Genomic DNA, 22,628 nt, shown 5'->3' with positions numbered 1-22,628 from the left:
TTATGGCAAAACCGTCCTTCAGAAGGATTTGGACTATTTTCCTCCCTTTCTCAAAAACTTCTTCTGCTGTATTGCCCCACACGATGATGTCATCAACATATTGCAGATGTTCCGGAGCTTCACCCTGTTCCAGTGCAGTCTGGATCAGTCCATGGCAAATGGTAGGGCTGTGTTTCCTGGGGCAGTCGATTCCAGGTGTACTGGACACCCCTCCAAGTAAAAGCAAACTGTGGCTTGCATTCTGCTGCCAAAGGGATTGAGAAAAACACATTAGTGATATCAGTTGTGGCATAGCACTTGGCTGCCTTTGACTCCAGTACATATTGAAATTCTAGAATGTCCGGCATGGCAGCACTCAGCGGCAGCGTGACTTCATTCAGGCCATGACAGTCTACTGTTAGTCTCCACTCTCCATTAGACTTTCTCACTGGCCGTATGGGACTGCTAAAGGGTAAGCGAGTCTTGCTGATCACTCCTTGCCTCTCCAGTCGATGAAGCAGCTTATGGATGGGAATCAGGGAGTCTCGCTTGGTGCAATATTGTCACTGGTGCACCACTGTGGTGGCGATCAGCACTCGTTGTTCTTCGACCCTCAGCAACCCCATAACAGAGGGGTCTTCCAAGAGACTGGGCAAAGTAGACAGCTGTTTAATTTCCTCTGTCTCCAAGGCAGCTATACCAAAAGCCCACCGGTACCATTTTGAGTCCTTGAAATACCCTCTCCTGAGGCAGTCTATGCCAAGGATGCTCGGAGCCTCTGGGCCACTCACACTGGGGTGCTTTTGCCACTCATTCCCAGTTGGGCTCACTTCGGCCTCCAATACAGTTAGCTGCTGGGGTCCCCCTGTCAATCCAGAAATACAGATGGGTTCTGGCCCTGTATAGCTTGATGGCATTAGGGTACACTGTGCACCAGTGTCTACTAGAGCCTTATACTCCTGTGGGTCTGATGTGCCAGGCCATCAAATCCACACAGTCCAGTAAACCCAGTTGTTCCTTTCCTCCACCCGGCTGGAAGCAGGGCCCCTCTAGTCCTGGTGATAGTATTTGTTACTCACTTCTTGTAAATGCGAATCAGAAGTCCCTTCATAAGATCAGGAGTAAGATCAGCCCTTCTACTCTGTCTGGAGAACTGCCCCCTGGAAACTGGAGCAGCAATTTTCCTGGAAGAACCCCCTTTTGTGATTGTTTTTCCTTGCAATTCACATACCTGTGCCTCTAAGATCAAGGTAGGTTTTCCATCCCACTTCCTCATGTCCTCTCCATGGTCACACAGATAAAACCACAGGGTGGCCCATGGTGTGTACCCTCTATATTCTCTCTCTTGAGCATAGGAACACTTACTCCTAATAGCTGAGATACTGGTCCGTACAGGTGGGGAGCAGGACATATCCTCTTTGAATTGCTGGACCTCCTGGGACAATTTCTCCACAGGTGAGACGCAGGCCCATAGGGAGGAAGAGAGACTTTCTTTGTATTGCTGGAGTTGGCCAGTCAATTCATCCATCATTTGTCTTTCACCATCTTTCCAGGTCATTACTGCCAATGAGTTGGCATATGACGATGGTTCACTCTGTACCAACTTCTGCCACATGGTTCGCATGCACTTAACTTCATCTGGATCTCTGGATAACTGCTTGTTGTTCAGGTCCCCATAAATCACCTCCAGGATGGCTAATTCCCTCAGGTACTGGATACCTCTCCCCATGGCAGTCCATTTGCCTGGGTGACATATAACATCTTCCTTGAAGGGATACCTTTCCTTCACACCTGACAGGAGTCGCCTCCAGAGGTTGAGGGCTTGTGCCCCTTTTCCAGTCACTTTGTCAATGCCCCCTTCCCTAGAAACGGATCTCAGCTGCTTGGCTTCCTTACCCTCCTGTTCCAGGCTACTGGCCCCATTATCCCAGCCTCGGAGCAGCCAGGTGACAACGTGCTCACCTGGACAATGACTGAAATCTTTTTGCATATCTCACAGCACACTCAGGGATAGGGATCGGGTGCTTGTTCAAGGGTGAAGTTCCAAAACACTGAAGCTGCCCACTGTCCTAGGTACTTGTCCATACTATCCCACACACCCTGCTACTCATAACTCTCAAGCCTTGGGGCAAATCTCTGGGTAGTATTCTTAAATAGTTGTTTAACCTTAAACAAGACCTGAAACATATTCAGGAGACATAGCAATAGGAACATGCTGGTTTGAACATCCCAGGGATATTCGGAATTCTCAAGAGCTATTGTAACCAGCCTGGAGGAGAAGGGGAAGGTGAAGGAGTGGGGGAAAGTGTCCCCCCTTGTCTCCCCCATAAATTGGCTCTCCGAGGAGAAAAGGTAAAGGGTGTAATTATTAATAGTTTCCAAGAGATGGTTCCCGAAGTACAGAGATGACGGCAATGCTGAGTACAAATACCAGATTAGTCTCACGAGCAGTAATTTTATCATATCATAAGCCAGTGTTACACAGTACAGCAAAATGATAACCTTAATCCACCCCGCAGAGGTGATACACAGCACAACAGGGAACATATACAGCAAGTCAAGTGTTACATAACACAACTCTGACAACAAGCACAACAGCTCTGAGAGCAAATAAATCAACATTGTGACCAACGACTATTAACCTAATATAACGAATGTTTATAACAATTGTGTTTTAACACGCTCTGGTCAGGCCTGTCGTTATCTCAACCTGTCGAGCCCCACGCTGGGCACCAAAAGACTGTTGAGGTTTAACCCAGCAGGCAGCTGAACACCACACAGCTGCTCACTCACTCCCCCGCAGTGGGATGGGGGAGAGAGTTGGAAAAGAAAAGGTAAAACTCATGGGCTGAGATAAAGACAATTTAATAGAAGAGAAAAGAAAGGGAAAATAATAATAATGATAAAAGAATATACAAAACAAGTGATGCACGATGCAATTGCTCAGCACCCACTGACCAATGCCCAGCCAGTTCCCAAGCAGCAGACCCCCGGCCAGCTTTTCCCACAGTTTATACGCTGAGCATGAGGCCATATAGTGTGGGATATCCCTTTGGTCAGTTGGGGTCAGCTGTCCCAGCCGTGTCCCCTCCCAACTTCTTGTGCCCCCCAGCCTCCTTGCTGGTGGGGTGGGGTGAGAGGCAGCAAAGGCCTTGACCCTGTGTAAGCGCTGCTCAGCAGGAACAAAAACATCCCTGGGTTATCAATGTTATTCTCATCCTAAATCCAAAACACAGCACTATACCAGCTACTAGGAAGAAAATTAACTCTATCCCAGCCAAAACCAGGACAATGCTGCAGGTGACAGCTGGCTCCCATATAAACTTCCCACATATTCATTTAAATTTTAACTCAGAGACCATGGGATGTGTTTTTATGAGACATTGGGAATCTGAAAATATTTGTATATAGTGGGAAGCTGCTGAGCAACTGTTCGGGATATTTTAAATGTTAAGATATTTTATCATTTACACCTGTCCTAAGTCAGCTATTTAGTGTCATTTCACGTATTCACTGACCATTGGAAATATTCCAGTAACTCTTATGCTATAAAATGGTGATGGGTAGTAAAGAACAACAACAGAAAAGTGAAGGAGACTGTAGCCAGAAGCCTGTACCCTAGAAAAGGTTAGACACGAGTTTTCAAATTGGTAAGACTGGAAAAATGACAGGATGAGTATATCTGGAAATGGCTATGAAGATCATTTGTTGACGTTAGCCAACCTAATGCGGGGGGGAATAATGTAAACTTGTATTTTTCCTTCCACAAGTGATCTTACCCTGCAAAAAGCCAAAACTATGCTTGTCTGACACTTTCCTATGCTCATCTGACACTTTCCTATGCTCTGTTCTCTGAAGACATTGCTCATTTTCAACTTCATGATACAACCAGTCATTTAGACAACATCAGCATTTATGTAATTCACGATCCATAACTTTGTTCTTTGCACATAACTACAGTTTAAGTTATAAGTGCCAGTAAACATGAGGCTCAGACTAATATGTTAAAGCAACAGCAAAACACATTCACATACAGGGGAGGCTGCAGAATCATCAAGCCACCTAACACTGTGGAAAGCAATTTATTTTCATATATTTTAACTGTCTGTCCTGTCCCCAAGTACTCTGAAGCCCCTAATGGGAGATCTGAAATTCAGATTAATTGAATTAAAAATAAATTATAAAAGGGAATCATAAATATATTTTCAAATGCCAGTTCCTAAAAATCCAAGGTAGTAGGCACCCCCGCAAAGCACCTGAACAGAGTGAACACACATACATAGAAAAAAGTACATCTATTACTACAAATCAGAGAATTATTAAAAAAATATTTCCTTTTTCTATGGAAAGGGATGTTTACATAGAAGGACATCAGTGCTGGACACAGTAGCCAGTCAAGTGCATAGCAGAATAAAGGGAGAGTTGTATATTTAGGAAATCCTATAGACTGACTCTGTCCCAGAGGTTATACTAAAGAAAAAAAATATAAAAGCAGTAAGGAAATTTTAAATTACATTGGAAGAGAAACATACAGGCTCCAACAGATCAATTTCCAGATACTTAACTACAGCCCAGACTCCCTACATTGCACGAGGAAAAGCAAATGTCCCCCTATATGAGTATGTAAAGCTGGTCAATTAATGCAGAAGGAATCACTTAGAACAGGAGACAAATTGCCCAAAACCCCAAGGCCAGGAACCCTGAAGAGATACCAAGATGGAAACTCTTCACAGTTTTGAATACTTTTGGTTTTCTCGTACTTCTTTCTTCACAAATCGATCACTTTCATCAGCAATTTCTGTTGCTGATTTATCACCACCTCAGCTCTCCACCAACATCACCCTAGGTCACCTGGTTTAGTTGCTCATCCTTTCTCTATTTTCTGCTTATTAAATATAAACAGGCTTGGCTTAAAGACAGAACGGTTTTTCCTTTCTTCTTGGGATTCCAGAGAATTTTTATTTATTCCAATTAATCTTATTTTAGCACAACTATCATCTGTGCTCTGTGTACACTGAAAGACTCATGGTACTCCTAACATTAAGGGATACCTAATTTTAAGCTGAGGGGTATATTGTCTCCTAGCCATCCTTGCTTCTGCTAGAAGTGAACTAAGCCAATAGATGGAAAAAAAACCCAACACCCTGACTCTAACAGTAGGGTGACAGCCAAGTATAAAGTAGAATAGCAAATACATGGGATACAGCATAACAGGAGGGTGTTTGGAAGCAGCTGTTTGGTGGAAGGAGATTTGCATACAGCAGGGACTGGATAAGAAAAACGCAGTCTAAGAGCAAGCGAAGAAGCAAATGTTCCTTTTTACAACTTCTGTACCAGTTTGCTGTTACATAGTTAAGTGATAGAACTTAATGTTTTGCATGCTAAGCATTGGAGTCATCCACAACATCTTTCGCTAGAAACCAGACTGCACAACAGGAACTTTCAGCCTGTTTGCAGATAACGATAGTTAAAATGCAAATGAAGAAAGGAGAGAGGAGGGGACGGCAAACAGATCAAAACGAAACAAAGGACAGGGTTAGCTTATTTACTACAAAGATAATGTGACTATTGAAAATAAACCAGACCATCCTAAATGGTAATTGACTAGAATACAGACACTTTCCAGAGTTTTTGCATCTGTTTTCTTATGATGAATTCACAAGCCTTATCTCAGCCCAATTAGGTACTTCATATAGCTCTGGTGCCTCTGCCAACACAATTTACCCAGAACTCTTAATTAGCCTTACACACAAAAAACAACATGTAATTTGTCTGGTAATTATATGTTTCTGTAACTCCTAAAAGCAACTCATTACAGGAATGTCACACACTTAGAACAGATTACCTTAATTCTATTTTCTATTTATTCAATTATAACTGTCATTCCTAATTGTATTGTAAATTGTGTTGAGCTGGAAGGTGGCTATAAAATCCCTGCTCTTTCCTCTTTCATAGTGGTTCTACATATGCAGTGTGTTTCCACTAGACACAAAATCAATGTAGTGAAAACAAAGCAGTCCTATTGTTAATTCTAGTCACATGGAGAGGCAAGCTAGTCAGCACAAATAAACAAAACTTTGTATCGACAAAATTACAAGCAGAAATCTTGAACCAAAAGTTAGGACAGTAAAAAAAAAAAAAACCAACAAACCACCACTGTCAAGAAAAAGAAACAAAAGGAAAAGACAAGCAGCTTCCCACCCAGCAATCCCTTGAATGCAACATGTTTATAGAAATATCTTGCTCTGAGATGCACAAAAGGCAGGCTATAAATAGTTACACACACTGAGCGGAGGCCATGGAGCGAGACCAGTATTGGTGTTCTCAGTCATGCTGCAGCAGGTAACTTGTGACAAGGAAACAGTCCAGCCTACCTTCATTAAAAGCCTAAAAGGAAATTACTTTCCCAAACCTATGATGGAGATAGAAAGCCTAAAACACTGACTGAAGAGTCATCTGGTAATGAAGCACCTCCCCAAGAGAGCTTACTCAAAACCTAGAGTAAGGGATACATAATTTTAGAGTTAAAAGGTGTATGGTCTCGATGAGAAAAAAATCTACTTTATCCAGGCTACTCAAAGATGGGTGTACGTGATGCTACTGGGAAATTACACTACCATCAGCCAGTTCAACACACCAAACTACTATTACTTGTAGGCTGCACCCTGAGGAGTAGGTAAATCAATGTACTTGAAGAAAAATGTTAAAAGTAGGAAGATGACAACGTTTCATTCTCTCACCCTTCCTCTCCACCTTCAGCAAGGGAATCTGGAAGAAAGCAGGGAGAAGAACCTGCATGTATACCAAAAAAACCAGACCTAGCTTTCTCAGACCTGATCATGCCTAAATATGAAACAAATGACGACTTCCAAAAGAAACTGAAGTCATTTTGGAGCTGTATGCAGAATACTAGTGTTTTAATCAAATCTCATCCACAGCCCTCCAATGTGCTGCTTAGTGTATTACAGCCAAAAAGGACTTCACTTTTGCTTTGAATTTGCCCCTGTCCAAATACAGGTTAATCTTGCTAAGCATTCTCTGTTCTATAAATGTACAATGTTTCACTGTTAACCATGCTCTAGAAGTTTAGGAGCAGTTTATGACCTCAGATATGTTGCTGGATTTCCTAGGTCAGTTTTAGTTCAGTCTCTGTGGCTGTTGAGGAGATGAGGGGAGTAGGAATGGATTACACATACTGTCTAGATATATGCATTTATGAATGATTTCTTTAATCCGCATGTGAAGCTTAAAGAGTCAGTATTCAAACAAAACCTTAGTCACGAATTTGGACTAGAAACTGATGCTTTTTCAAGAGGTTTAAATCAATCACAAAAGTTGATCAGGGAACCCTGTGCACTCCTCAGCTCACCCCAGCAGACATCAATGGACCCCTCATGCCTGAGTCCCAGAAGGCCCAGACCTTTCTCCAGAGGAATTTTGCTCTTCCCTAAATAAGAGATAACTTGTACACCTGGGACCTCCTTCTCCTTCCAAACACCCAGGCTTTTTGATCACTTAAGCCTCACATGTATGGAAAGTACAGGGGAACTTGCTGTTGGGAAAGGTGAGACAACATTAACTGCGTACCACAAACTTACAGCTGCTGGACACCAAGTAAGCTCCATCTGCAACTTGGAATATCATGTTTTACGTATCAGGAAACAAGCTAGTTTTCCTGTTGGTTGTTCAGCTTTTATACTACATTTCTTCTACACGCTTTAATTTCTCTCCGAAATATTCCCCCTTCTAACCAATGTTATTTCCAGTTCTGGTTTCACACGGAGCCTGTGTGTCAACATATCAACTCTCAGGATAAAGGAAGATATATCACCATGGGCCTTCTAGCACAGCTTCTTTGAATGCAAATACTCAAAAAGAAATGTTTGCTAGCTGCTACACATTTACACAAGAGCACAAAACCTTTCCCTAGAAACAATGGGGAGACCCAAGCATAATCCATGAGCAGCACCTCCTCTCTGGGGCCATGAGAGCTCCACCTAGGTCTCCATCTTGAGAAGGCAGAGGGGCCCTCAGTTGGAGGGTGAACATGCAGCGTAACTGGAGCTCTGCGCTAAGAATTAAACCATGTCCATTTTTACAAACTGTGCATCTAGCTTATGCACCTCAATTGCAAACACAGGGTTTTTCTTCTGAGGACATTAAGTCTAAATATAATATAAATAGCCAATGGTGCTGCTATGGTTTTATTTATTTATTTGAGTGAAGTACAGAAGAAAATATCTCAAGGATTTAAGCAAACAATATGGTGACAGATGGTGTGGAGACATTCCAGGCTGGGCTCCCTCAGTAAAATCCACACAACTTCACAGCTCCAGGAAAGAGGGGAGGCAGAGGAGGAAGAGGAAGGGGGAGGAGGGAAGGGGGGAGAAAAGAAGTACATGCAAAGCTAGCCCAGATGACCACAGATTTCTAACAAATAAAAACAGTTGTGGACTGCAAAGTTTCTCTGTTCATCTATACAAAGCTCTTTGTACCATCACTGATGTAGGCAGATCTAGCCTGGGTATCTTCCCAACAAGTCCAAAAAAATTATAAAGAAATTCTTCAAATTAAATTGTTAGTTCAAATAAGTGACAAATAAAACACACTATTAAACTGTCTATTCAAATCCTCTCAAAAATAGTAGATGAAACATGAAAAATGTGTTTAACATGATATCAAGGCCTTTCTGTTCTGTTCACTGCATAATTTTATTAGGATTAATATTTTCAGGTATGTTCTCTGGATATATTCTGATTGCCAGAAATGTCTTATGTGCTTTATAATAGTCTATTATTACTTTGTAGCTTAAAGGGAATAATTTTAGATTTTATATTTGAGAATGTCCTTGGGAAAAAAAATTCCAAAGATGCCACCAAGAATGTCTGCAAGCAAAAAATTATGCTGAAAGTCTGGTGTCCTACTTTTACAGCTCAGGAGTCTGCTGTGTTATAATTACCTATAGGCAGGCAATAGTTTGGAGAGATTGCATGGATGGTCTACAACAGTGACTTACTAGCAATTTTAAAATGTTGTTGCTCAAAACAAGGACACATGGATTTCTATTTTCAAGAACTGCAAGAACAGACAGGTTGAAGAGAAAGAAAACGGTACCTTTGAGATGAACATATATTGCTCTTACTGCAAATGACTAGATCCAAGTGAAGCTAAACACTCCTCTCTCCTAAGTAAGAGTGGTTTAAAGGATCCCACCCTGGGCCCAGTTGCAACTGTGTCAACTCAAGCAAGCTAAAAAAATAGGGACTTACCCACAGCTGAGCTGCATCAAAAATCAAGTAAACTCTAGAAGATTTCCATTTCCTACAATCTGCTTATTAGTTACAGAAATTCCCAATCTCTTCAAAACTATCTTCCTTCTACTTAGGAAAATTAAACCAAATATCCCTCCCTTCAACTCCACAAGAGTGACAATTCAAGTCTACTGTCATGGTATTCCAGAAAATCCTCCATGCTTTCCTTTGCTAAATTAAGAGGGTAACTTTTGTGTGGACAAGAGAATGAGGAATAATGTAATCATCTCAGAAATGGCTAGGAAAATCCTTTAGAAAAGAGAGAGTGGGAGAGAGAGAGCAAGAAAGCAAGGCTCATGTCATTAATATAATGCTCCTCCAAATTCTGAGACACAGCTCAGAGCAGCGAACGCTGCAGCTCTCGCTGTTAAAGCTTTACTTTCTCTTAGCAATGACAGTACAAGAATAGTAATGTAAACCAGCATGCTGTATCATAACCACCTCACACTCCCAGAGCACTGGGTCCTGTTGAAGAAAAGCACAAGATATTGTATCCACTCACTTAGTTCACCTCAGTAAGCCAGAGTTCAAGCACGTTTTTAACCATTTAGTAACAGTGATTATGGCATGTGTATGTAAAAGGTACGACCACAGATTACGAGCCTAGTTCTAAAAATCCTTACGGATGTGCAAGACAACTTTATTTTTTAAAAAGACATACAGGTGGACTTTTATAGATATGGTCAAGTAAACACAGATTTGCAAGAGGAGGTCAATGCTACATTTTTGTTGCAGTTCAAAATAAATATGAGAATATCTGAAAGTTATGCTTCCCCTAGCAGCATTAGTACAGCTAGAAGGAAAGAAAGTAAAATTAAACTGCTTCTTTAAAAGAGGCAGAAGCTGAAAGTATTGTGTGCAATAGAGCAGTGCAAGCTCCTATAACTAGACCTGAAACACCAGTTACATGAATACAGGTATTTTTGCACTAAAGCATTTATTAAACTACAGTTTAATCTTCCAGTCTTTTGCAGTACCAACCAAAGCCAAAGTTAGTATCACGCTCAGGAGCATAGTACCATACACATGCTAATATCAGTTATCAGTAAGGGCAGGAATGAAAAGTTACAAAATTTAAATTTAAGATTTTCTGTAAAAATACAGGACTGCTTTTATGAGCCAACTAGATGAGCTGGACAAAAATTTACATAACGCATATGGAAGACATGCAAATCCATGAGCACACTCCATGAAGTATGACCTCCAGAAAAGATTCTACAATAAAAAACAAACGCAACACCCCCCCCCATTCATCACAACAATTTTTAAACATAAGAATTTAAGCATGCTTATGCATAGTGTAAATGTGAAGTGTGGCTTTTGAACTTTTTTTTTTTTACTTTTATATGATCCCTGCACTATGAGGACATGTGGCAAAGAAGTTGTAAGATGTGTAGAGGAACCTTAAGAGCAGCGTACAAAGTCGTATATGGATAAGGGAGCGTGAATTCTCAGTACCAGAGCCAGGAGTCTGGGTGTGTTCTGATCATAGTTACAAGGCTGGGCTTAGAGTTCTGGTTTGCACAAGTGCGGTATGGTTTTTGTATCTCAGGAATGAGGGAAAAGAGCAATTCCAGCTATGTCTATGAGCTGAAAATGACAGGTAATGCAAACATCTGCAAGTGTTTCAGTAAAATACCTGAAAAATAGCCACCAAAAGAATGAACAAGGTTTAAAAGTACAGTTTCACTCACTACTTATGCACAGTTAGATGTCTCAATAACTATCCCAGCAGCACTACAGGACGCGGGGGCCTGGCGGATGAGTTGAACATGAGTCAGCAGTGCACCCTTCCGGTGACAAAGCCTAACTAGGCTGCATTAGCAAGAGCCCAGCCAGCTGCTTGAGGGGAGGGATTATTCCCCTCTTTGGTACTTGTGAGGCCACGTCTGCAGTCCTCTGTCCAGTTTTGGGTTCCCCCATACAAGACATCAATATACCTGAGTGAGTCCAAAGGACTGGAGCACAGGAGGTGCAAGAAAAGGCTGAGGGAACTCTTTTCCCTAGAAAAGGGACAGGTAAGGACAGGAATAATTGCAGCCTACAACTACACAGAGACAGCTGGACTCAGAGACTCACAGCAAAAGAACTCTTCTGCCTGTGGTCACAGTACAGAGGGAAATTCTAACAAGTTATAATGAAAATATTTGCACGGTGAGAAAGGTTAAGTACTGGAACAGATTGCCCAGAGAGGCTGTGGTACCTACATCCTGACTGGACGATCTGATCTGCCTTTGATGTTCGCACATCACTGAGCTAGGGTTGGGTGAGACAACATCTAGTGATCCCTTCTAACCTCAATTGCTCTATGATTCTACATTTACTATTTTGGAGGAGGATGGGGATAAAAAAGGAAAGCTGAAGGTGGTGGTAGGTGCAAAAGGGATTTTATACTAAGCAATTAAAATTGTTTATTGCCAATATTATCAGCAGAAAGAATAATGAAGAATGATAATTTAACCATATATAGTACTTATTTTTTGGAAAAGCAAAGATTTATTTTGCATAACATTTCCAGAGCTGTTTCAAGAAGCGTCACTTTGTAATAGCCCTTCTGGAAAATTACCCTCACCTTTAATGCTGTTTGGCTATGCATTATAACTGTCAGTACTTTCATTACAATAAAATGCTTCAAGTTATGTCTTTCAAAAAGATTTCTAATGAGAAGTTAGAAAGACTTAATTTTGCGATACGCAAAAGCAATATGGTTCAAAGACGCTAAGTGTTCCTGGATGTATTTATAATACATAGGGGCTTTTTCCCCCCACTTGTGAAGGAAACAAATCTTTTATTATTGTTGCAGAACTAACCATGATGTTCCGTTTTAGAAAAGTATGACAAATACTATCATTATAATGATAGCATGTAGTGAAACAAACTAAGTTTAAAACCAAATGCTCAAGTCAGGAAACAGTTCCTAAGTAATGTTGGGTTTGAGATCCCTCACATGTCAACAGATACAAGATGAATAAACAGCCAGTCTGTTTTCAGCATCCTCCAAGGGATGCTGATGCACAGCAGGTTGGCACAGATGCCCCAGACACAATTCTCATCTTGTTTCAGTATATGATCCCACATCAGAATATGTTTTAAGTCTGTGGCAGAATTGGGGACCAAAGCCAAGGAGCAGTTGATTGACAGGAGAGTTCCTGCCAACAGCAGGTGATAAAATCAGCTGGAGGCAGAGCATGTGGCACTGTCCATCTGCAGCGCAGTTGCGATCAGGTAGGTACCATACATCCTTAAGTGTCACACTGGTTTATTGGTAGGATTTTGCCAGTAGATGTCAGGTGAAGGCAGATCAGAGAGGTTCAGAAAGCATTTCAGTTTTGTTGGCTTCACGTGCCTGTCAATTTTCATAGTCTATATCAAGCAACATATCTCCTCAGCTGGTGCAGGCAAACTTTAACCAAACTGAAGCAGAGTACAGCCAGCTGGGCCATCAGAGGAGGCAGTCTAAACTAGACACCGTTCACAGCAGATGTTCGCATAGGGACTCAGTACTTCAAAAGCTGTATGCCCTGCATTAATCACTGCATACTCCAAATGTGGGCATATCTCATATTTAGAAACCTAGAACAACTTTTTCTTTTTTAAAGGCATGGCTCTTCATGCGAGATTCACATTGACATAGTATTTATTAGCCATAGCGAATATGGTAAGCTTAGCTACTCTGAGTCATTCCAGTCTTTAGCAGTATAGAGCATTATAGATGACTTCTCATTTCTGTGCCTTCAGTTTAGTTCACGTTTAGGACAGTTAAGCATCATATAACAACCACCTGGCACAGAATTCACTGAACTGTTGTGCCGCCTTTGTGTCAGCCGTGCTTGGTAGACTACAAACAAGCAGGTACTACACATACACACATTTTGAAGTAGAAGTCATCTAAAACACAGTACCAGCATAATGCCACAGAGGAGGAAAATATCTGTCAGACCCACACAATAAGGACATAAATGAAATGGCCTTATTAGAGTGCCAGAGAACTACATCCACAAGCAGGAGTGGGACCAAGCATCTTTTTTGCATATCCAGCCATCTCAATGTATGAGACAAAACAGAAGACTAAACACTGATCAACTTCACAATTTAGCCAACACCCATGTGTTTCAGCTAAAATCCTGACACTGACTTGGAAGACAGGTTTTACATTTGCAGTCCTTCTTCCTCAGACTTCATCTCCTCTGCCTTTATGACAGCACTGTGAATTTCACCTTCACAGGAATTCATCAACTCCCAGGAATTCATTCCTAAATGAATGGTTAATTGAGTGACACATGCAAGTCTCATTACTGCGATGTTCCAAACCCAGTTGCAGGATGTTGCACGTTGCAGAAGCCAAGTTAAAAATTAAGGCAATTTTAGTTACATGAACAAACAATTCCTTCAGCCAATTCAAGCTACTGAAGAGAGCTCTGTTGGATTGTCTTAACACACAAAAGAACAATTTTGATTTCCCAAGTGGAAATCTTAGAAGCCAAGTTTCAGCACAAAAATGTTTTATTAGCAAACTGTGATAACCCCTAAAATAAAAGGCAGTGATATAATAATGACAATATTAGCATACAATGAAAATAGTATTAACTTACTGAGACAAGAAAAATACAATCTATTTCATTTTCTAGAGGTTCCTATATAAAAGTAAAAAATAGATCTGCATCAGTAATATCCTGCATCTGCTATTGAGCGTGAAGTCGATTCTGTAAGGATTTCTGCCAGTGTTTTATCACTCAGCACTGGCTGGGATCTTCAAATGTTCTTATACTGGCATAGAAAGTTGAGTGAAATACGTATCAAATAAATATATCCTAAATATATATAAAGCCAGCTTTATAAAGATGGGTAAATCTGTACAGTAATTTAAAAGCACATGAAATAACTGCCTCTGTAACTTGGTCACTGCAATTACATTTAAGATAGCAGCATTGACTGTAATGATCTTTCCATATAAATCAAGATGTCAAAGCCATTTTTATAGAATCTCTGCTATAATTCAGCACTTATTGTCCTCCCCTTGTATGACATAAGTTTTAAAGGAAGGCCATTCAAAATACCAAGAGAGATAGATCTCTTATCCCAGTGGAAAAAGTCTTTCCCAGAGGTAAATAGTTTCAAAAGTTCAAAGCTGATTCCTCAATTGTAATCAATCATTGCATCTTTCCGGCTTCTTCTTTCCCCTCAAGTTACGAAACAACGTATCTGGACCACTTCATTTTTAGATGGATTCAGAGAGCTCTTTCCTATTCAAGTACTATTCAAAAGCCACTTATAAGGAATGATGATATTTAATGAATAAGAAACCCTAAAGGGTACAAATATCAGGAAATAAGTTACAATTAACATTGAAAAGCCTTGTGTGCTGGAAAACCACTAAATGTCTTCCCACACTTGAACTCCCTCTTCAGCTATCCTCTTTTACACCACGGTGGGAGCTCCTCTCAGACTTTCAAGCCAAGCAGCAGTCCATGCCAGAGAGCTTAGTCCGGCGCAGTGCTAAGCACCTATTTCAGAGACAGCAGTGATCACTTTACAAGATCAATGCTGCAGTGCCAGAGCAAGGATTTTTTTTTTTTTAATTGTTACAATGTTAAGGAAGATGAGCTGGGTACATGAGTCACTTTTGTCATTCTACAGTCTCACAACAGATTACATAAAGAGATGTTTTCCAACAGAACAATTTGTCATTATCCCCAGAGTTCAGACAACCCCATTGTGGATTTTCATGAATTATAGTAGGAAATTAGCAGTATTGGGTTAGCAAAAATCTAATTTAATAAATATAGTGAATAGAAGAGATGGTTCAAGTTTGCAAGACTACTTAATTTATAGGCTGTAGTGGATCACAAAAGTCCAGCTTAATATGATTGTCCTATTATTACTATAATCCTCAAATACATTCAGGTCTATTGATTGCTATTTCTTATAAGCACCGCAGAGTATCTGCTTATAATTTTACATCTTATCCCTAAAATCATTTTATGGACCTACTATTTTGAGGTTGTTTTTACAGCCATATGTCATATTTGCTAGTACAATTTCTAAACTGACCAGCATTCAGTGTGCTGGAGAAAAAAAATTTCATTAGGACTGCTTTTACAATGGACCGAAAGTGGAGTTTTGGGCATGAACCCCAAAATATTTCAGAATATTTGATGAGTGATCAACGAGGACACTGCTCCGTATATTTTTTCTTTTTTAAAGTACAGGGAGACAATTAGAAGCATCCTTTTTGAATTGCTTGTAGAGGTTATTCACGATAGAGACCAACACAGTGAAGTACATTAGACTAGCAAAAGCTTTTAATAAATTTTCCTACCTTATCTGCCATTATCATGGAGGCCCCGCCATGAATTCCAAGAATTGGAATAGAAGTCTGAGATGAAATAAAATCCAAAATCTGAGCTACTGCCTCCTGATCAGTATCATCTCCAAAAACCACTCCATGGATCTTGGTGCCTGACATCAAGTCGCAAACATGTGTTATGATGCTCTTAGGGTCAGTCTGGTTCACCAGAAGGGTCACTACATTGACATCAACAGTCAGGTCTGCTGACATTTCCCTGGTCCAGAGAGCTCTGATATCTCTCTCTGTGATATACTTGGTCCTTCCCAGAATCACTGCAATGTTCAGGATGGGATAACTTTTCTCCGCTCCATGAACAAGATCTAAAGGCGCCAGAAGAGCTTGGAGTACCAGGAGAGCACAGCCAATTTTCCTCATCTTTGCCAGCTTTATCTCCTGTAAAAGCGATCACATTTATGAGAAAAACAACAGAGAGGAAAAAAATACATACTGTATAGCTCCAATGAAGGTTTTAAACAGAAAGCTTCTGGACACAATGCAAACTTTAGCAGCTTTTTATAATGCATTCTTCACCTTAGTTTCAATTCAAGCCTCTTATAGCCCCTCAAAAAGTTGGCTTGCCAATGACGGTATTACAACTGGTCTCCTGCAAGCAAGGCAAAAAACGTAGCACAAGTTCAGAGGAAAGACCCATTAAAACTCTTCCTGGATGGCCAACAAAATTAAAATTACTGGCATCATTAAAAAAAGACATTATCATACTTCTCTTTAACCTTGCCATCCTAAAACAGGTAAAACACAGAAGTCTATTTTCCTTTGTCCTGAACGTCTATTTAAAATTTAGTCACAGTCTAAAAGGAAATGGTGCTTTAGCTCAAAATGAGAGAAGCGAGCCAGAGGTCTGCTGGAAACCCCAGTCCACATACTCCATTCATCTCACAGCTTCCCAGAACCATCCTGCTTTATTTCTGAAGATCCCTCCTAGACAGCTGCTGCTCAAGCACAGTCTACTGCATTTCTGGAACAGATTCAGAAGCACAATATTCTATCTTAATTCTTCTCCCTCCTCTTACGCGGCATTCACTTGAGCATCTCGGAACTGCTGATCTCAGACACAAAGTTGTCACTGGTGTTGAAGGGGAGGGTGTTCCATAAATGAGCATCACTGCATTGGTTTACTTCGTGTCTTCACTGAATCTCTGTAGGGGACTGAATATAGACAGAGTAGGACGGGGAGAGAGATGAGCCATAGAAGTGATCTGAACTATCTGAAGGAGGGAAAAGAGGGAGAGCAGGTCTGACTCTGCAAGATCTCCCTCTGTTTCTGTGCCCCGGGGGATTTCCACCCCCATAACTGGCTCTCTGCTAGCTGCAAGGAGGGAATCCCTGTGCCTCAAAGCCAACCTTGTTGCAAAGCGTCACGCAGAAAACACTAACAGGGCTGTCCAATCAGGGGTGGCATTTTTCAGATCTCCCCTCTCATCCTGCCAGCCCTATCTCCATCGTCAATCAGAATCATCTGCTGCTGAAACACACACCAAGACAAGGGCTTGCTGTATCATCACCTCCTTTCGGGGCAGACAAGGAGATGAGCACTTGAGAGACCATTTAACTGCGAATCAGTGCCACCGCGCTTCCTAAGTCTTTGCACTGCGGCCAGATTCCTACCCTGCAGCACCAGGGGCAGCGCGGAAAGCGGCAGAAACGAACAAACCTAAATGCCCGCAGACACGAAGCCGCTTCAGCTTCCTTCAGCCCCCCTGAAATAACACTTATAACAACAACCAACACACAGGCAACCCCTCCTTGCCCGCAACGGGCACCGTTCGCTTCCCGTAACCAACCGCACCGCGCCGGGGAGCGCCCCGGCTCCCGCGGCCGCGGCGGGCGGCGGCGCGGCGCGATGGCGCCCCCTGGCGGCCGCGGGGCGCCGTCCCACGTACCCAGCGCCTCAGGAGACGGAGCGGCGGCGGGTGCCGGTAGAGCCGGTGGTGCCGGTGCTGGTGGTGCCGGTGCTGGTGCAGGGCATGCCGCGGCCGCGGGCATGTCGCGCCCCTCGGTGCCCGGGCTCAGGGCCGGCCTCCGCGCCGCTGGCCGCACGCGTGATCCCCGCCGCAGCCTGCGAGCGACATCGCATCCCGGGAGGGCAGCTAGGCGGACAGGGAGACAGGCAAAGGGGGGCTGGACACGGCGGGGGGGGACGGGACGGGACAACGGGGGGAGAGAAGAGGAAACCAGGAAAAGCCGTTAGTCAGGTTGCAGATTTGACAGGGGAAAAAAAATAAAAAAATATTTCAATCTCGTGTGGCAAGTGAACCGAAATAAAGTGACTAGAGTCAAAAGTTCCTCCCCCCCCCCCTTCACTTAGAAATAAATTTAAGCTCTTTCCTAACAGCAGCGCCCGTGAGCCCGCAGCCGCCCGGGAAACGTCCCTCATCCTATCCAGGTCAGGAAAATCCTGGGCTCCCAACTGCCCGTTTGCTTCCAAGAGAAATGCACAGGTTTGGGCTCTGGGGGAAGAGACATCCAACCTGGGAAGAGCAGCTAGAAGCAAACTAATTCACAGGATCAAGGGCAGGAATTTTCTTGACAGGTTCAAAACAAGCACAGTCTGGAAAACAGCTAAATCGGTGTGGGATAAAGCTCTTTTTGATCTTATAACGGAACAGATTCATTCTCAATTTATCATAAACAAACCCAGGGAGAGACACGCTAGCAGATCCTTCCACGACAAGCTCGGATTGCCTGATTTTTCCTTCACTATTTCCAGTCAATATGTATAAAGACACTTCTTCAAGCAACCCCAGTTAAATGTAGGACGCTGGCGCGCCAGGCAAAGGCAACCGGCATTCCCTAACTGGTGCTCGGTGCTGACTGGAAACTAAGAGCCCAGCATCAAACCGCGGGAGCCAGCAACGCTGACATCCCCGCGCGGCGCCCGCTGCCTCCGAGCCCATTCCCAACTCCCAGGCGCGTATCAGTGCTCGCCAGAAAGGCAGTACTTACTGCATTCTCCCTCCACATAGTTCCAGTTTTAAGATCCTCAAAGTCATTTCAGTAGATTCCTTTGCAAACAACGAAGTGGAAAATAGGTTCCTTAATGCCTGGATTTCATCCTGCAACTTGTTCCCACCGCAGTAAATACAAGCCCGGCAGCTCTTTATCGCTTGCAATCCCGCATGATCAAGTTTTAGCAGAGCCATTGCAACTGAGATTCGCTCTTTACTTTTGGCAGGAGGCATTTATGCGTCTTCATCTTTTTCTTTCGTCCTCCCCCTTTTTTTTTTGCTGTTAAAGGGCAATTGCAATATTGCTGCAGCAGTTCCCCAGGACGGCAGCCTCGGAGCCCCCGCGCTCCTCTCAGCTTCTTGCAAGCGGCGGGGACCGGCAGCGCCGGCTCCTGAAGGTGCGGCGGGAACCACCCGGCGGCCGCCGCGCGGGGGCCGCCTGCGCGCCGCTGCGGGCTGCCCGCCGGCCCGCTCGCTCCGCTCCGCTCCCCCCCGCCGCCCCCGGCACCGGCGCCCTTGCAGGGGCGAAGCTCACGGGCGCCTCGTCAAACCGAGACCAATCGCGGCTACTTTGAAGGCTCCCCCTCCCCCCCCCGCCCCGTTCTGCTTCCACAAGCACCAGCGAATGAGTCAGAGCCAGGCAATCGGGGGAGGGGGTGTCAGATCTGGGGGAACAGTGAAAACACCAGGGTTGGGGCAGAAGAGTGGCAAACTTGAGCACTCTTCCCACGTTAACAGCCCCAGCGAAAGGTTGGTAGCCCGGGAAACCCCAGAGTGTTCTCCTTTCCCTTGATGCAGGGGCTGTCAACCAGAAATCCCTGCCGTGGGGCTCAGGGGAATGAATGTGGAGCAGCAGCTTCCACACTAAAAGCAGTCCTAAAAGCTCCAGACCGCAGCCAAATATCGCAAAAATGCTCTGCAGAAGTTGGCTCCACCCGGGCATCCCCGCTGCTCCATCCCCCTTTTCAAAGCATTGTGCCCGTTTCTCCATCTCCCACTCCTCCAGCACAGCCCTGGTGTCAGACCCACCTTGCTGCTGAGCAGCTCTTTCCTCCTCGCCCACACCACACCCCACCACTACCTGCCTCCAGCACGCACCACCCCACCTCCTCCCGCATTCCATTGCTTTTCTGCTTTCCCCTTTCCACCACCCTGCTCCAGCTGCCACAACTTACTTGGGTTTGCATGAATGAATATACCAGCTAACTACGTCCTCTTTTGTCCTCAATCCTTTACAATCAATCATATGTATTTCTACACTGAATACTTCAGAGTAAGGTCAACTCACACATTTGACAGACCCAACTCAACAAGGCACCTATGCCAGAGGAAACCTTTGGGTTCGAATAGGATAATGCCAAGCGTCCACTCACTGAAGTTTGCTTTTCACCACATTAAGACGCAGAACACCGAGAACTCGCTCCCCAAAACATTTAAGAATGCATCAGCTTTACTGCTCTTGACAGTCTCTTCATAAAATTCTCCAATAGGTCTATGCCTTTTTTTTCCTTTGAAAGATCTCATCTCCTAACTTACTTAGAAATTACTTCCTTAGACATTGCATTAGTCTTTCTAAGCAAGGCAATTAAGCAGCTACAACTGTGCCATTTTTTTTTTTTAAGTTTGATGTTTTAATGCATCTTTGCATTTCACCCTTGATGCACGCTTTTCTTCTCTAAATATTACAGTGATGTTTGTCACAGTTACTGGAGATGATGCTGCAACTCCACCCTTGTGTAAGGGTTATTTCAGTATTATCATTCAGTAGATTTATTAAAACAGGAGCAAAATTGGGGATTCAAGATACTCGAGTGCAAGTGAAATTCACAATGGCAAAAAAAATGTGGCTCTAATATTAGCATATATTTAAAATACTAAAAGTGACATGGTGTCTTTGGAAAATACTTAGTATACAATATGCTGTGTACAATACCTTGACTGAATTTAATGATTTGAAAGAACAATACAAGAAATAGCCAAGTTTTGTAACTTTAACAGAGCTATATGTTTTTCACTAATCTAAATTTAGACATACTTTAGCATTATTTCAAATATCTTTCTTCAATTAGTCTTATAAAAGTTTGTGAAATATCACATTAAAACGTAGTCCAAATTAATTTACAAATTAGAATTGAAATCAAACATATTATTAAAAGTTTGCCCAAACACATTGGGACCAATCTTGGCAGTACATATGCAGTCTTCCCAAAAGCCTCACCAAATTCAAGCAGATTACTGCCTACAGAGTTGAGTAAATGCTGCAAAATTAGACTGCTATTTTAATAGACATCCATAGTCCATTTCTAGGTATTTTTGCACAGTTTGATTTAAGATTAAAGAGAAGAGCTGCAAACATGGTAAGAAAGCAACTTCACTCAGCAGAAACAAGAAAACAAAATTTGCATCTAAGTGTCTTTAATGTAGCCTTGTAATTTGTGTGTAAAAAGGGAACACTTACTTCAAAAGCAGTGTAACAAACACTAACATCCCTGCGCTTGGGAGATTAAGTTATAAATTTAGTATTTTCATGGAGAACAATTATTCTGAAAGGCAGGTGGATTGATACTTAAGTGATTGCCTTCTCCACACAAACAGCTGTGCACTTACCTAAAAGAAGCTACAACATAACTTCAAAACATTCGGAATCCTGCTCTTCTGAGGATATTTTCCAGCTGGGGTTTCCCTACCTCCTGCCTGCTACATAAACCCATATTTAAAGGTCAGAAGCTTTCTTCTTACTCAGTCCCTTCCAAAGCAACATTAAATTACAAAAAGGTTTCCCTTTTCCGAAAATTACCTGTTGCAGAGTACACTTGTCAACAGAAACAAGCAGCCAAATTATCAGGTACAAGAAATGTTTCCAAAGGCAGTGGGGTCTAATGGCCTGACACAAGGCGGATTTCTGTCTCAGTTGCTGACTCATTAGTGACACTGGGTCTGTTAATTTCTCTCCACTTGCTTTACTTTACCAGCTGTAAAATGCTTACCTCAGACATGTTAGACAGCTACATTAAGCGCTAGATTTAACCCCCAGATTCAGGAAAACAACTCCATCATTTTCCTCTTGCTCTCAGAAAGAGCAGCATTAACTAAGGTAAGTACAATCACCCTTTTTAAAAATAATTTGTTCTCATGCAATGACACCAAAGTTAACCAAGAAAAATAGTTCAACACATTAGGTATCAAATTATCACCGCTCTATTTTCAATAGAGGTAGTCTTTGTTGCAAAAGTTTAAGCCATGATTCAAGAGATCTCTAAACCAAAATGCAGATCTAGTCAGTAATCCTTGCTACATGGAAACACCATTACACAAGACCTCATATGTTTTGTGAAACAAAATGGTAACGACAGATTACAGGTAACTGGCTAGGTTAAGGGAGAGAGGCTTACTTCATATTCATTCCAACTTTAAAAACGTTTCTAGTTACAGCAATAAACTCCTCCTACATTTAGGGAATACTGCTGTAACAAAACAATATTTTTACATGCATCTTATCCACCACAAATATCTGAGTTTCATCTACCCTGAGAAAACTCTCCAGCAAGAATCGAAAGCGACATTGACGCAAAGTCCTTTTTCAGTACCACACAGGATCAAGTCTGAAATGAAACCACTTGACTCAATAAAAACTTAATGCATAGCAAACAAGGATACAGTAACATAAACTTACTCTTGGGGGGCAGCAAAGTTACATACGTGGTAAATGAACTCAAAGTAAAAATGGGAAAGAACTCAATTGTTTTCAAACTTACTAAAACATTTGGTCACAGATGGCTCTCTTATTGAAAACTGGCTTAGCTCCTCATTTGGCAATGTCCTTTCTTGCACAATGTACCAAGTCATGCATGAAATGATGGCCTTAAGCTACTCTCAGTTTTGCAAAGGACATGAGCTGGCTGCCACGGAAAAAAAGGAGGCAACATCACTGAATGGAGCTTGAGGCTGTTACAGCACTTCAGCTTCTCTGCAAACAATCCCCAGCAGGGAAGGAACACCCCAGGGACAGCTCAGCCAGAGTTT

At 42.5% G+C, this 22,628-nt stretch overlaps 1 protein-coding gene across 1 annotated transcript in view; it reads right to left on the bottom strand.

The window, feature by feature from the left end:
• GRIN2A (glutamate ionotropic receptor NMDA type subunit 2A) overlaps positions 1 to 18,621 on the bottom strand; it is a 196,265-nt gene extending 177,644 nt beyond the window's left edge. The window contains exons 1-2 of the mRNA XM_072878469.1: positions 18,604 to 18,621; positions 15,610 to 16,032 (exon numbers count right to left, since the gene is read on the bottom strand). Of these exons, the coding sequence (XP_072734570.1) occupies positions 15,610 to 16,032; positions 18,604 to 18,621 (441 nt within the window). The remainder of the gene's footprint in view (positions 1 to 15,609; positions 16,033 to 18,603) is intronic.
• Between the last annotated feature and the right edge of the window lie 4,007 nt (positions 18,622 to 22,628).

Source organism: Ciconia boyciana, chromosome 13, assembly GCF_034638445.1.
Source record: "Ciconia boyciana chromosome 13, ASM3463844v1, whole genome shotgun sequence".
Lineage (NCBI taxonomy): Eukaryota > Metazoa > Chordata > Aves > Ciconiiformes > Ciconiidae > Ciconia > Ciconia boyciana.
Note: the sequence above shows the minus strand (reverse complement) of the source record. Positions and strands in the feature narration are given on the sequence as shown.